At 52.4% G+C, this 14831-nt stretch overlaps 2 protein-coding genes across 6 annotated transcripts in view; both read left to right on the top strand.

Annotated features, from left to right (window-relative positions):
* The window catches only part of Sh2d3c (SH2 domain containing 3C), a 35452-nt gene extending 26844 nt beyond the window's left edge, over positions 1 to 8608 (top strand). For both annotated transcript variants that reach the window (XM_013021469.1, XM_013021470.1), the window contains 6 exons: positions 1242 to 1777; positions 4359 to 4474; positions 5323 to 5494; positions 5939 to 6050; positions 6355 to 6561; positions 8014 to 8608. In XM_013021469.1, the coding sequence (XP_012876923.1) occupies positions 1242 to 1777; positions 4359 to 4474; positions 5323 to 5494; positions 5939 to 6050; positions 6355 to 6561; positions 8014 to 8189 (1319 nt within the window). In that variant the 3' untranslated portion in view covers positions 8190 to 8608. The remainder of the gene's footprint in view (positions 1 to 1241; positions 1778 to 4358; positions 4475 to 5322; positions 5495 to 5938; positions 6051 to 6354; positions 6562 to 8013) is intronic.
* Positions 8609 to 10638: 2030 nt separating this feature from the next.
* Positions 10639 to 14797, top strand: Tor2a (torsin family 2, member A). 4 transcript variants are annotated; one of them, XM_013021525.1, is made up of 5 exons: positions 10639 to 10862; positions 11381 to 11646; positions 12574 to 12749; positions 13662 to 13789; positions 14052 to 14797. In XM_013021525.1, the coding sequence occupies exons 1-5, from the start codon at positions 10712 to 10714 to the stop codon at positions 14294 to 14296; spliced, it is 966 nt and encodes a 321-aa protein (XP_012876979.1). In that variant the 5' UTR covers positions 10639 to 10711; the 3' UTR covers positions 14297 to 14797. The 4 variants fall into 4 exon arrangements, with proteins under 4 accessions (XP_012876979.1, XP_012876982.1, XP_012876980.1 ...); XM_013021526.1 differs by having other exon boundaries at positions 10685 to 10832; XM_013021528.1 differs by lacking the exon at positions 13662 to 13789 and having other exon boundaries at positions 14052 to 14154.
* The last annotated feature ends 34 nt before the right edge of the window (positions 14798 to 14831 follow it).

Genomic DNA, 14831 nt, shown 5'->3' with positions numbered 1-14831 from the left:
TAGTTGGCTTTGAACCATGATCCTCAGATCTCAGCCTCTTGAATAACTAGATTACAGGTGTGAGCCACCAGTGCCTGGCTCTTGTTTTTGTTTGTGTTTGAGGCAGAGTCTGCTATGTATCTCAGGCTGGCCTTGAATTTGAGATCCTTCTGCCTTAGCCTTCTGTCAGGATTACAGCCATGTACCACCATGCCCAGCTTTACTTTTGTTTGTTATTGTTGTTGCTTATTTTTCTCTCACTACTGAAGACTGAACCTCTGGCTTCACATATGCTAGGCAAGCACTAGGTCACTGAACTGTATCACCTTTTTTTTTTTTTTTTGGGTCCTGCCATGGGGCCTGAACTCTGGGCCTGGGCGCTGTCCCTCAGCTCTTCAGCTCAAGGCTAGCACTCTACCACTTGAGCCACAGCACCACTTCCAGATTTTTTTTTCTGCTTAGGTGGTTCTGAGAAATCGAACCCAGGGCCTCCAGCATGCAAGGCAAGCGCTCTACCACTGAGCCACCTTCCCAGCCCCTATTTATTTGTCTTTGATATAGTGTCTCACCAGATTGTTTAGGCTGGCCTTGAACTTGTGCACTTTGTGCCTTAGCCTCCCAAGGACTGGGATTACAGGTGTGAACCACAAACCCATCTTGCTTCTGATTTTTTTGTTTGTTTTTGCCAGTCATGGGGCTTGAACTCAGGACCTAGGCACTGTCCCTAAGCTTCTTTTCCTCAAGGCTAGCACTCTACCACTTGAGCCACAGCACCACTTCTGGCTTTTTCTGTTTATGTGGTACTGAAGAATCAAACGCAGGACTTCGTGCATGCTAGGCAAGCATTGTACCACTATTGCTTCTGATATTTGAGGATGGTTTTACTGTGTTTTGACCAGTAGGTTCCCAACTGTCACCATATCTGGGCACATGACACATATCCAGTAAACCATGATTGCTGGTACATTGAAACATGATGACACAGGATGTAATGAACTCTACAAGTGCTTAGCTTCCTGGGGCCTCCTGCGAGCAGTTCAGTGGCTCCCCAGGCTTCAGTGGCCGAATGGCAGGGGGATGCCAGCCCCTGCCGCCCAGGGCCTTGCAGCGTATCACTGAAGGCCAGTCAGTCTGCCAGAGCGTGGTGGGACTGCTCACTACCATGCGCAGTAGTAGAACCTATTCTCTGGCAAACAGGGATGGGAGGACTGTACTTTGTGCGGAGATTGTGGTAATCAGTCTTCTCTTGCTCCTTTCTGCAGTAACCCGTGTCCACGCTACCCCTGCAGTCCCTTCTGCCACAGCTTTGCCTGCTTCCCCTGCCATCCGCCGCTCCAGTGAGCCCCAACTATGTCCCGGAAGTGCTCAGAAGCCCTCTGGGGAACTGGACAAGGGCTCTCATGCCAGCCCCTCACATACCCTCAGCAAGGCCTCCCCCTCACCATCCCTCAGCAGCTACAGTGACCCGGACTCTGGCCACTACTGCCAACTTCAGCCGCCTGCCCGTGGCAGCCGAGACTGGGCAGCGGTGGGCACCTCCAGTCAGCAGGCCAGGAGCTACGGGGAGAGGCTAAAGGAGCCATCGGAAAATGGGGCCTCCGAGGGGGACTGGGGCAAGGCCTTCACAGTCCCTGTCATGGAATCCAGCTCTTCCTTCAACCCAGCCACCTTCCAGTCCCTTCTGATTCCCAAAGACAACCGGCCACTGGAGGTGGGCCTTCTGCGCAAGGTCAAGGAGCTGCTGGCAGAGGTGGACGCCCGGACGCTGGCCCGGCATGTCACCAAGGTTGACTGCCTGGTAGGTGGAGGGTGTGTGCTGGGGTGGGGACAGCACCTTGGTCTCTGGGTTTAGGACTAGGAATCAAGTGGTAAGGGACTGGCTTCCAGATGCCAGGTCTAGTGATGCCCAGGCCTGGATTCTGGTTCCATAGCTAGCCTGTACCTGCTCTGTGACTTGGCCGGTCATTTTGTCACTCTGGGTCTCTTATTTCCTCCTTAAAAGGAATGCTACTGGGAGCTGGGCGCCAGTGGCTCATTTCTGTAATCCTTAGCTACTCAGGAGGCTGAGATCTGAGCATTGCAGTTCAAAGCCAGCCCAGGCAGGAAAATCTGTGAGACTCTTATCTCCAATAAACCACTAGAAAACCAGAAGTGGCGCTGTGGCTCAAGCAGTAGAGCGCTCGCCTTGAGCTGAAGAGTGCAGTGACAGTGCCCAAGCCCAGAGTTCAAGCCCCATGACCAGAAGGAGGAGGAGGAAGAGGAGAAGGAAGAGGAGGAAGAAGAAATGCTACTGGGCATCAATGGCTCACACATGTAATCCTAGCTACTCTGGAGGCTGAGATCTCAGGATCACAGTTCAAAACCAATCTGGGCAGACAAATCCAAGAGACTCTTATCTCCAATTAATCACTAAAAAGCTGGAGTAGAAGTGTGGCTCAAGTGATAGATGACCAGCCTTCAGCAAAAAAGCTAAGAGAGGGAGAACCCTGAGTTCAAGTTAAAAAAAAAACAACACAAAAAACAAGGGGATGGGAATGTGGCTCAGTGGTAGAGTGCTTGCCTAGCATGCATAAAGCCCTGGGTTCAATTCCTCAGTACCGCATACACAGAAAAAGCTGGAAGTGGCACTGTGGCTCAAGTGCTAGCTTTGAACAAAAGAAGCTCAGGGACAGAGCCCAGGCCCTGAGTTCAAGCCCCAGGAATAGCCAAAAAATAAATAAAAACACAAACAACAGTCCTGGGGCATGGCTCAAGTGGCAGAGTGGCTGCATTGTAAGCACGATGCCCTAAGCTCAGACTTCAATGCTACCAAAAAATTAAAAAATCAAAAGACAAGTCCAGGTATGGAGGCTTGTACCTATAAGCCCGCTACTTAAGAGACAGAGGCAGGAAGATTGTAGTTTGAATCTAGCTTGTGCAAAAGTGTAACCCCCTATCTGAAAAATAAAAGCAAAAAGACCAGGGGTTTGATTGCTTGCCAATAAGTGTGAGGCCCTGAGTGAAATCCTCAAGCACAGCAAACAAAACAAAATAACAACAACAAAGGGAGACTCAAGCAGGGCATTACTACTTTGAGACTAGCTTAGGCTATGGAGTGAGTTTGAAACCAGACTGGACCACAGAGGAAGACTCTCTCTCTCTCTCTCTCTCTCTCTCTCTTTTTTTTTTGGTCCGTCATGGGGCTTGAATTCTGGGCCTGGGCACTGTCCCTTAACTCTTCAGCTCAAGGCTATACCACTTGAGCCACAGCGCCACTTCTGGCTTTTTCTGTTTATGTGGTTCTGAGGAATTGAACCCAAAGCCTCATGTATGTACTCTACCACCGAGCCACCTTCCCAGCCCAACTATCTCATTTTTTTTAAAGGCACAAACCAAGATATTCTTATATCCTCCAGGTGTCAGTATGGCACAAGAACTTGGCAGTCCTGAGACCTGGTGGAGTTTGGCACTGGGATGGGGTGTGGGATATCCCCAGTGCCCTGGCCAGCCTGCTCAAAGTTAGTGGTCTGCTCCAGGAAGCCCGACTCCCTGCCCCCACGCCCTCTAGTGGACAAATAAGCAAAATACTTTCTCAGCCCATACATTGTCAATGCCAGGGCCTTTGCTAAGCAGGAAGTGACTTTGGTCCTCTAAGGACGCGTTTTATCTGTACTCCAGTTTCTCCTTCTGTGGTTTGGGGTGCCCACACTGGTTTAAGAGCTCAGAAATGAGAAGAAAAAAAAGAAGACAAGGCAGGGATGTCTCTCCATGTCTAGCCTTGGGCAGGAAGGGAGATCCCTGGGTTCTAGCCCCATGTGTGACATTGGGCAAGTCCGTTCCCTCGCTGAGCCTCAGGTTTGCCCTCTCTTTTTTTTTTTTTTGTACACACAAAAAAAGTCCCAGTTCTGGGGCTTGAACTCAGGGCCTGGGAGATGTCCTTTAGCTTCTTTGCTCAAGGCTAGCACTCTACAACTTGAGACCCAGCTCACTTCTAGCTTTTTTGGTGCTTAGTTTGAGTCCCATAGATTTTCCTGGCTGGCTTCAAACTATGATCCTCAGATCTCAGCTTCCTGAGTAGCTAGGATTACAGGTGCAAGCCACTAGTGCCTGGCTTCCCTCTTGAATAAGGGCATTTTAGTCCTTGGTCTTAAAGTGAGTAACATGTCAGGTACCTCTGAGGCTTTTCTGTTGTCCCCATTTCACAGATGGGCAAACTGAGGCTCATTTAGAAAGGTAGTCACTTGCTTTGTGTTAGAAGGTTAGTAGAAGTGCTAGGATTCAAACCTGACATCCCAGCCTGGCTACCCTCTTAGGAAATAAAAACAAAAACCTCTCTGACTCCCAGATGGCTTGGACCAACCCTGACAGGAAATTAATCAGCCCTCTGGGCGTCCTTGCAGGTTGCTAGGATACTGGGCGTTACCAAGGAGATGCAGACCCTAATGGGAGTCCGTTGGGGCCTGGAGCTGCTTACCCTCCCCCACGGCCGGCAGCTACGACTAGACCTGCTGGAAAGGTAAGGCAAGGCAAGCACCTGCTGTTAGTGGCTAGCATTTAAGGAAGGAACCCTGGGCTGCCTCAGTTTCCTTGGCTATGGCGGTGTGGCCTGTCTCCCAGCCAGTCTCCCAATCGAGCCCTGCTAAAGTTTGGCTACGCTTTATCCCATTGGCCAATCACATCTCATTCAACTCAAAGCAATCTGGTATCTCCAAGACTTTATCTCTTATCTCTGGATTCTCTTTTTGCATCCCTTTTCTGTCAGCTTTGGTCCCGCCCACAATTCCCAATTCCTGACCTACTCACCCCCCTTTTTATTTTTTGGTGCTGGTTCTAGGCTTGAACTCAGGCCAGAGCTTCTTCATTCAAGGTTGGCACTCTACAACTTGAGACACAGCTCCACGTTTTGGTGGTTAGTGGGAGAGAAGAATCTCAGACTTGGGGCTGGGAAGGTGGCTCAGTGGTGGAGTGCGTGCTTAGCATGCATGAAGCCCTGAGTTCCATTCCTCAGTACCACATACACAGAAAAAGCCGGAAGTGGCGCTGTGGCTCAAGTGGTAGAGTGCTAGCCTTGAGCAGAGAGAGGCTTAGGGGACAGTGCGCAGGCCTGAGTTCAAGCCCCAGGACTGGCAAAAAAGAAATAAAAATCCAAAAAGATCCCACCACCAACTCTCCACGATGAGCTTCACTGGACAGTCATAAGCCCCACCTCTTGAGCGTCCTTGTCCCGCCTCTAACTTTTTCTGACCAATCAAAAGCCCTTAGCCTTGTTTCCGTGGTTCTGGCCACGCCTCCCAATCTTTCTAACCCATCACAACCTCTCTCCCTGACCTTGACCCCGCCTCTCTCCCCATGCTCCCTCCACAGGTTCCACACCATGTCCATCATGCTGGCCGTGGACATCCTGGGCTGCACAGGCTCGGCGGAGGAGCGGGCAGCGCTGCTGCACAAAACCATCCAGCTGGCGGCCGAGCTTAGAGGCACCATGGGCAACATGTTCAGCTTCGCGGCGGTTATGAGCGCCTTGGACATGGCCCAGGTACAGGGTCCCACTCCAGTATCTGGAAGAGCCCTGGGGCGTGTTCCTTGGGGTTGGCTCTGTGTGGGAACAGGAAAAGATTTGCGATTTCTAGGCATTTGAGGGCTGGGGCGGGGGGCGTGGCTCAAGTGACAGAGCCACTGCCTGGCCAGCTGGGTGCCCTGAGTTCAAAACCCCACTACCACTCGCTCCCCCCTAAAAATGTTGGAGACAGAGGAGAATTGAGTTTTCCAAGGATTGACCAAGATCAATTTCTTTCTTCCCCTTCCCTGGGCCTCAGTTTCTCCACATTTAAGATGAATGAGGCGCACTCTGAGTTAAACTGACTTCCAGTTAGTGATCAGTAAACTATCCCACCTAGGTGGTGACTGGGCGGGGCGGCCTGTGCCAGCCGCCCTGGCGGGCTGTTGCCCTGGCTGGACTCTCACAGTCTGGTCTCCCCAGATTTCCCGGCTGGAGCAGACATGGGTGACACTGCGACAGCGGCATACGGAGGGTGCTCTCCTGTACGAGAAGAAGCTGAAGCCTTTTCTCAAGAGCCTTAACGAGGGCAAAGGTAACCACCTCCTTGCTGTGTGGCCTTAGACGCGTGCCAGCACTCTGGGCAGACTCTCCCGGTGTGGATCATGAGGAGAGCTTGATGGAGTTCACTCTCTAAATGGGTGTAAGCCATGCCCAACTCTAGGCTTTAGCCCTGGTGGAGTTTATTTATGAAATGGAAAAGGAAGAGTCAATCCCAGGAGCCAGGATCCCTTGGGGCTTGAGCTGGGCCCTCAGGCAGGTCCATTTTCTCCCTCCCCTCAGCTTCAGGCCTGCAAGGTCTCTAAGCACTTATCCATTATCCTCCCCTCCCCCCACAGAAGGGCCTCCACTGAGCAACACCACTTTCCCCCACATCCTGCCACTCATCAGTCTGCTGGAGTGTGACTCAGCCCCTGCTGAGGGCCCCGAGCCCTGGGGCAGCACGGAGCATGGTGTGGAGGTGGTTCTGGCTCACCTCCAGGCCGCTCGCACAGTGGCACACCACGGAGGCCTCTACCACACCAACGCTGAAGTCAAGCTGCAGGGTGAGTGGCCATAACATCGTCGGGATCCTGCTCTCCTCCAGTGTATTGCCTTCCTCCAAGCATCTATCCCTCTGCCCTGCCTTCTCTCCTGACTCCTTTCTCTCGCTCCCTACCTCAACAAGCAGTTGTTAGACAAACTGTCAGGTGAGGTGTCAGCCATGATGCAGAGCAGCTTAGCTGCGTGTCTAAGCTTTGCTGGGCCTCCGTATTCTCATCTGTGAAGTGTGCATCTGATAGGCCTGCTTCCCAGGTGGTTTGTAAAGGTGCCCAGCCCAGGCCCTGGTATGGAGAGACCTGCTCAGTCATCAAGGAGTTCAATATGGCGGGACACAGAACTCCTTCTCTGGAAAGGTGCAGAGAGAAAGTGGTTTGACACTGTCTCTCATTTACTTTCGTCAGTAAATTCAAGCCACAAAAGTCCACTGGAGACAGAAATTACAATAGAGCAAAAATAAGAGTTAAAGCCAGGTATTGGTGGCTCATGTCTGTAATCCTAGCTACTTGGGGAGGCTGAGATCAGAGGACTGAGGTTCTAAGCCAGCTCAAGCAGAAAAATCTGTGAGACTTTTTTTTTTGGGGGGGGGTCCAGTCGTGGGGCCTGAACTCCGGGCCTGGGCGCTGTCCCTCAGCTCTTCAGCTCAAGGCTAGCGCTCTACCATTTGAGCCACAGCGCCACTTCTGGCTTTTTTCTTTTTGCTTATGTGGTGCTGAGGAATCGAACTCAGGGCCTCATGCATGCAAGGCAATCGCTCTACCACTGAGCCACCTTCCCAGCCCCTCTGTGAGACTTTTATTTCCAATTAACTACCAAAATGTTGGAAGTGGGACTGTGGCTCAAGTAGTAACACACAGTTACCCAGAAGTAAATATTCTGGGATATTCTGTTATATTTTTTCATACTTTCTTCTTTAGAGAGCATATATATAAATTGGAAAATGTATATATGTTTCTTTAAAAATGGAGCTTATAGATAAATATAAGACAAGAAAGGAAAGGGGTTGCGGTGAAGGCAAGTAGGAGAAGGAAAGGGTAATAAGTTTGACAAGATAGGTACTTATTACCTTATTTAGTTAACTGTAACCCCTCTATACATCACCTAGACAATAAAAAAATTTAAAAAGAAAGATCTTCTAAGATCTCCCAAAATATTAACATGAATATGTTCTTTTTTAAGGGCTGAGGATGTAGTTCTGTAGTAGAGCAGTTGCCTGGCATGCAGGAAGCCCTGGCTTCCATCGCCAGCAACGCTTGCACACAATTATTGTCTAGTCTTTAAAACTGTATGTTACAGATAGTTGAAGAAAGACTGGATGTTAATTTGTATAGTCATGTTCATCCACAGACTGAATTTCGGCAGAATGAGGGAAAGGAGCCTAGGAGTGGGATCCCTGGAGCCCGAGCCTCCCCAGCCAGAAGTTGTTCCCTGACCCTGTACCCACCTCCTCCTTTCAGGGTTCCAGGCCCGGCCAGAGCTCCTGGAGGTGTTCAGCACCGAGTTCCAGATGCGCCTCCTCTGGGGCAGCCAAGGTGCCACCAGCAGCCAGGCCCGACGCTATGAGAAATTCGACAAGGTCCTCACTGCGCTGTCCCACAAGTTGGAGCCTGCAGTCCGATCCAGCGAGCTGTGACCCTTAGCCATCTTTCCCCTCTGCAGCCTCAGGCAAACTGGGGGGTGAGCAGAGGCCTTTTCCCCAGAGCACCCCAGGGACACTGTGATCAGCCCAAGAATGTTCTGGGTTCAACTCCAGGACCTCCTTGCACCTCCAGGGTCCTGTGTGGACTCTTGGCTCTGCCTCTTGGACATACCCTTCTGAGTCTTCAGGAAGGACAGGATCCCCTAGCCCCCCACCAGCTTCTGTGGTCCCCGCTTTCTGCGAGGTTCCCCGTGTTTGAGCCATGGGAAGGCTCCATACCTCTTCCCTCTTCTCCAGGCATCTGCACACTGGCACCAAGGCCTCCATCTTGCTACTGTAAATAAGTCCGTTCTGTAAATAGATGTACAGAAACCATGCTTTTTCTTTCATACAATAAACTTTTATGACTCTTTCTTCTGTTGCTCAAGGGGCTTCAAGGAAGAAAGGAGCACTCTTTCTCAGGTAAAAGGTAGAAAACTTGGGCTTAGTAGAAAGACTCAAATGATGGAGTGCCTGCCTAGCCAGCATGAGGCCCAGACCTCAAACCCAAGTATCACCAAAAAAAAAAAAAAAGATGAAAAAGTATTCAACAAATACCTGGGTTCCACAGACCAGATTACGCCAAGAGCCAGGGTCATGGTAGGTATGATCCCCAGGCCTTCTCCTGAAGAGCTCAAAGGGCAGGGGTGGGAAGACAGCCAATTCAACCCACTGGGAGAACTGGCTTACCCTTTTCTCCTCTTGACTCATGCCTGCTCCAGGAAGCCACAGCACTGGTTCTCACATACACAGCCCAAAAGCTGAGATGTTTTTGGTGGAAGCGCTCTTGGAAGTCTCGGATCACAAATGTGCTGTGGAAAAACAGATCTGGGGAGAGAAGGGACGTTTCCCAGTCACAGTGGGAGGACGTGAAGGCTAATACAACCTGAATGTCCTGGCCAGAGTTCTTTTTTTTCCCCCCTCAGTAGTGAGAACTAGTACCTGGGTGTAGTGGCTCACATCTATAATCCTAGCTACTCAGGAGGCCTAGATCTGAGGATCACGGTTTGAAGCTAGTCAGGGCAGGAAAATCTGAGAGACTTTTTTTTTTTTTTTTTTTGGTCAGTTGTGGGGCTTGAATTCTGGGCCTGGGCACTGTCCCTCAGCTGTTCAGCTCAAGGAGAGCACTCTACCACTTGAGCCACAGTGCCACTTCTGGCTGTTTCTGTTTGTGTGGTGCTGAGGAATCGAACCCAGGGCCTCAGGCATGTGAGGCAAGCGCTCTACCACTAAGCCACCTTCCCAGCCCTGAGAGACTCTTATCTCTAGTTAATCAGCAAAAAGCCAGAAATGAAGTTGTGGCTCAAGTGGTGGAACACCAGCCTTGAGCAGCATGAAAACCCAAAGCCCTGAGTTCAAGCCCCAGTGTGAACACAGACACACACACACACACACACACACACACACACACACCAAGACTTCTGAAGTCATATTTCAAAGCCTGAAATTAGTAGTGATTTTTCTGTATGTGCCACTATTTTTTCTGTGTGTGTGTGTGTGTGTGTGTGTGTGTGTGTGTGTGTGTTGGGGTGAGTAGGAAAAGGATCTTTGACATTGGACCAGGAAGGCTGCCAGGAGAAGGTGGGAGAAGTAGAGGTGGACAACATGAATCGACGTGAGCCTGAGTCAAGCTGGGAGCTCCAGGTGCTTGTTCATTGAATTTGATGCATCTAGGGCCCTGTGCCTCTGAACCCTTTGACCTTGAGGTTGATGCATGAAATGGCATGTTAAACCTTTGGCAGCAACTGGACACAGGTTTAGTTCTATTAGTTATTTGCTGGGGGAACTTGAATAAGAGGCTTAATCTCTTGGGTCCCAAATTCAATAAAGTAAGAATAATGGAACCTGTCTCCTGGGACTGATTAAAGCCTTTAGTGTGTAGAAGCTGCTAGGTAAGACGCACCACAGTTCACACTTAATGGACCAACAAAGATAATTTTTTGATTACATTTGGAGCCAAAATACCTTATGTGCCTCCATCTCATTGAAATATCACATCTCTGTATAGTAGCTACTATTAGAATACCCGTGTAAGTCTCCTGATGCTAATAGCCAAAGGTACTCATCAAAAGCTGTATCTAAGTGAACCCTCTTGCCACACAAAAGGAAAAAAAACACGCATTGAAAAAGGCGCTTTGCAAGAGGTAGATTTCCGTGCAAGTTTTTCTTATAACTGTTACGTCACCCTTTGTGGTTGTACTCCTTTATTTTTTTCTGAGCTAAGGTGATGGTCCCTGGTTACGGTGGCCATGGGAACAAGGCCCACCCTTATAGGATTGGACGGTTCTCCGGCGCCCGCTGGAGGCCACTCTCCGGTACTGCTGTGCGAGGTCGAGCCGGCCTTAGAGACGCGCGGGAGGGAGAGCTCCGTGTGGCAGGGGGATGGGCGTGGCCGCGACGGAGCGGTGCACGCCGGGAGTTGTAGTTCGCAGGTCGAGGCGGTGGGCGTCTCCTCAAGGAGCTCGGGCCTCTCCCGGATGGCGGCTGCGACGCGCGGCTGCCGGCCCTGGGGCTCGTTCCTCGGGCTCCTCGGGCTGGTCTCGGTCGCGGCCGCCGCTTGGGACGTGGCTTCTCTGCGCTGCAACTTCGGCTCCTTCTGTGAGTGCGACTTCCGGCCGGACTTGCCAGGTGAGGGGCCGAGGGCCGGAGGCGGGCGGCGGGCGGGCGGGCGGGCGGGCGGGCGGGGGGCCAGGCCCGGGGCCGTCGCTCTGTGGACTGGGGGCGGGCCGCGGGGGGGCGGGCCCCTCACTGGCAGGGCCGGAAGCGGGCCCAGCCCGGAGGGGACGGGCGGAGAGCCTGGATCGGGAGGTTGTTCATTGGGGTCCCGGGACAAGGGCCTCTGGCAGCAGGGCCCCGGAGGTGGGCATCTAGGGCGTCCGAGCCGGGGAGTCCTGGGAGAAATCTGCCTGGACGGTCGCAGGGCCGGACCTTGTTGACAGCCCGCGCTCGCGCCAGGCTGGTGCAATCTGGAGATGCGCCTGGTGAGGGCGCTGCCGAGCTCCGGGGGCTCGCGCCCTGTCCACCCCAGGACAAACGTCCCACACACCGGGTTCCCGGGACCAGATTCCAGACATGATTCTTCCCGCCAACCTCCTGTCTACCTGGGCAAGTGACTTCAGCCGTGGCACTGTCTCCTCTGGCTCTAGGCTTGGAGTGTGACCTGGCTCAGCACCTGGCTGGCCAGCACCTGGCCAGAGCCCTGGTGGTGAAGTCTTTGAAGGCCTTCCTGCAGGACCCCACCCCTGCGAAGCCGCTGGTCCTCTCCCTGCACGGCTGGACCGGCACGGGCAAGTCCTATGTCAGCTCCCTGCTGGCGCGCTACCTCTTCCGGGGTGGCCTCCGCAGCCCCCATGTGCACCATTTTTCCCCCATTATACACTTCCCACACCCCAGCCACATCGAGCGCTACAAGGTAGGCTGAATGTGTCCTACATATCTTTTCGCCTGCATCGTGGTATGGTAGACCCTGAGAAATGAGTCTAGAGCCCAGAGAAGGGAGTCACTTCTGCTCAGATTACACAGCCATGTGGAGTTTCAGCCCTTAGGACACTTTCCTAAACAGAGCTTGGGGTGGTGCCCTTCTACCTGGCTGGGAGTTCTCTCTTTGGTGTGTGTTGGGGGAGGGTAGAGAACGGTGAGGTAGTGGTATCTTCTGGCCAGAGCTGTTGAGAGGGACCTGGGATCACACAATTACAGATACACTTATTGAACACCTGTGTTTGTCACTGCTTCATCATCTCCGTGTAGGGTTCATTTAGGGCTCAGAGGAAGCACTTGACAAAACACCACCATTGTCTGGCTGATCAGTTTCTGCTGTCAGCTCTGTTGAGCAGGTTCAGGGATAGGAGGGAGCCTTTTCTTGTCAATGGAAGCAGTCATGGAAAGAGCTTGAACTGAGAGGTGGGCACATGGGTTTGTGTGCCAGGCTGTGTGACCTTGGGAAAGTCTATGCCCCTCTCTTAGCCAGTGTTTTACCATCAGTGTCCACTAAGTGTACTCTCTAGGAAAGCATATCTCCCTGGGAAGATGTTTTTTTTTCCCCTAAGATTATTTTTATTTTTTGCCAGGGCCTGGAACTTGAACTTGAACTCAGGGCTTGGGCACTGAGCTTCTTTTGTTCAAGTCTAGTGCTCTCCCACTTGAGCCACAGCACTACTTTTGGCTTTTTCTGTTTATGTGGTACTGAAGAATGGAACCCAGGGTTTCATGCATGCTAGGCAAGCACCCTACCACCAAGCCACCTTCCCAGCCCATAGGGGTGGTTTCTTGATGTGGAAAGAAGTTAGAGGGTTGGTGGAATACCTCTGGCCCCTCCTGGAACTCTTGCCTCTTCCCATAGAAAGATCTTAAGAGCTGGGTCCAGGGGAACCTCACCGCCTGTGGCCGTTCCCTCTTCCTCTTCGATGAGATGGATAAGCTGCCCCCAGGCCTGATGGAGGTCCTGCGACCGTTCCTGGGCTCCTCCTGGGTTGTGTATGGGACCAACTATCGCAAAGCCATCTTCATCTTCATCAGGTGGGGGCTGCTGGGCATGGCACTGGGGGGAAGATGCTTGTTAGAAGGCCAGCAGGGGGGAAAGAAGTGGCGCTGTGGCTCAAGTGGTAAAGCGCTAGCCTTGAGCTGAAGAGCTCAGGGACAGCGGCCAGGCCCAGAGTTCAAGCCCCACGACCGATTTAAAGAAAAAAAAAAAGGGCAGCAGGGGTCACATGTCAGCCTAGTCTTGGCTGCGCTCCCAGTAGAAGTGGAGGCACTGCCCAGCCCCTCAGCTCTCACTAGTGATGTTATTCTCAAAGCCATTCTGGGAGCCTCCCAAGAGGGGACTCCTGGCGGGTCAAGAATTCTTTTGTGCTAGTGGCTCACGCTGTAATCCTAGCTACTCAGAAGTTTGAGATCTGAGGATCATGGTGTGAAGCCAGCCTGGGCAGGAAAGTCTGTGAGACTCTTATCTCCAATTAACCAGTAAAAAGCTGAAAGTAGAGCTATAACCCAAGTGGTAGAGCACCAACCTGAGTGAAAAAGCTAAGGGAGAGTACCCAAGTCCTGAGTTCAAGCCCCAGTACTGGCTTAAAAAAAAAAAGTTCTTTTGTGGTCAGAGAACACTGCCTGGGGAACTAAGGACTGAATTCTAGCTGTGTTCCTTCTGAAACTGCTTTCTACCTCTTCTGAACAGCTGGGCTGATGTTAATGCCCCATTGTCCTCCCGGGGGCTGGCCAGAAGAAAGTCAGTTAAGGGACACACACGTGTGGTGCAGAGTGAAGTGCACCACATGTGCACAAGTCACACAGTCATGCTGACATACAGCTGGAGGGGAGGGCAGTGTTCTCTCTGCTTTGGCTCCTGCCACACTGAGCTGAGCTCCCAGGCCTGATTAGGTGTTCTTAGGGAAGAAAGGGCTAAGTCTCAGCCTGGGTTCTCCATGATTTCAGCAACTCTGGTGGTGAGCAGATCAACCAGGTGGTTCTGGAGGCCTGGCGCAGCCGCAGGGAACGGGAGGAGATCAGCCTGCAGGAACTGGAGCCCACCATTTCCCGGGCTGTGCTGGACAACCCCCACCGTGAGTTGACTCAGGAGTCTACCAGGGTGGCTTCACACCCAAACTCAATGGGCCAGATGTATTGGGGTGGGCCGTGTTCGTGGGAGTCTGCAGCTTTGACATCTGGCCCTCTAGTTTTGAGCCCAGGCTTCTCTGCTCCCGTCTCTGTGACCTCAGTGAGTCATACAGGCCCTGAGCCTATGCCACATCCTGCTGCCCGTTGGGTGTGGGCTTCTCCCCCTTTGAGCATGTGTCTGTGTGTGTGTCTCCCTTCACCTCCTAGATGGCTTCTGGCGCTCGGGCATCCTGGAGGAACACCTGCTGGACGCCATAGTGCCCTTCCTCCCGCTCCAGAGGCATCATGTAAGGCACTGTGTGCTCAATGAGCTGGCCCAGCTGGGCCTAGAGCCCCGGGAAGAGGTGGTCCGGGCTGTACTAGACAGTGCTACCTTCTTCCCTGAGGATGAGCAGCTCTTCTCCTCCAACGGCTGCAAGACTGTGGCCTCTCGGATCGCCTTCTTCCTCTGACACTTGGGGCATCCTTGCCGCCTCTGGCCAGACCACACAGGAAAGCCCTTGTCCTGAGCTTGCTGGCCAGTGGGACCCAGGGTAAAAAGTCAAGGGTGTTGGCTAAGCCAAGGACACAGGCCAAAGGACCTGGCCTCTCACCTGGTGAGAGGCACTGTGGCCTTTGCTGCCTTCCCCATGGAACCCTGGTCACCCCGGAACCTCAACTGAGCCTTGACCTCTTCCTGCAGCCTGAGCTTTCTTAATGTGAATTGTAACTCAGGGACTGAGTCTCGTGGCTGCCCTGTCTGTCCTGGGCTGTCCCCTCACCCCCATCCACCATGCCATTGTCCTGGCTCCACATTCCCCGCATCCACAGCCCAGCTCCCAGTGTCACATCAGGCTGGGACTCAGCAGTTTCTACGAATGGAGGGACTCGAGCTGACTTCTGTCCTGCGTTTGGATGATTTTAATCTCGTAAAAGAAGAGAACAAGTGTAATAAACCTAGCCGTGGGATCAGAGGAATGTTGACTGGTGTTTTCTTTGCCCCAGAAA

The sequence above is a fragment of the Dipodomys ordii genome, unplaced genomic scaffold (genome assembly GCF_000151885.1).
Source record: "Dipodomys ordii isolate 6190 unplaced genomic scaffold, Dord_2.0 Scaffold55, whole genome shotgun sequence".
Lineage (NCBI taxonomy): Eukaryota > Metazoa > Chordata > Mammalia > Rodentia > Heteromyidae > Dipodomys > Dipodomys ordii.
This window is presented reverse-complemented; position numbering and strand designations above follow the sequence as displayed.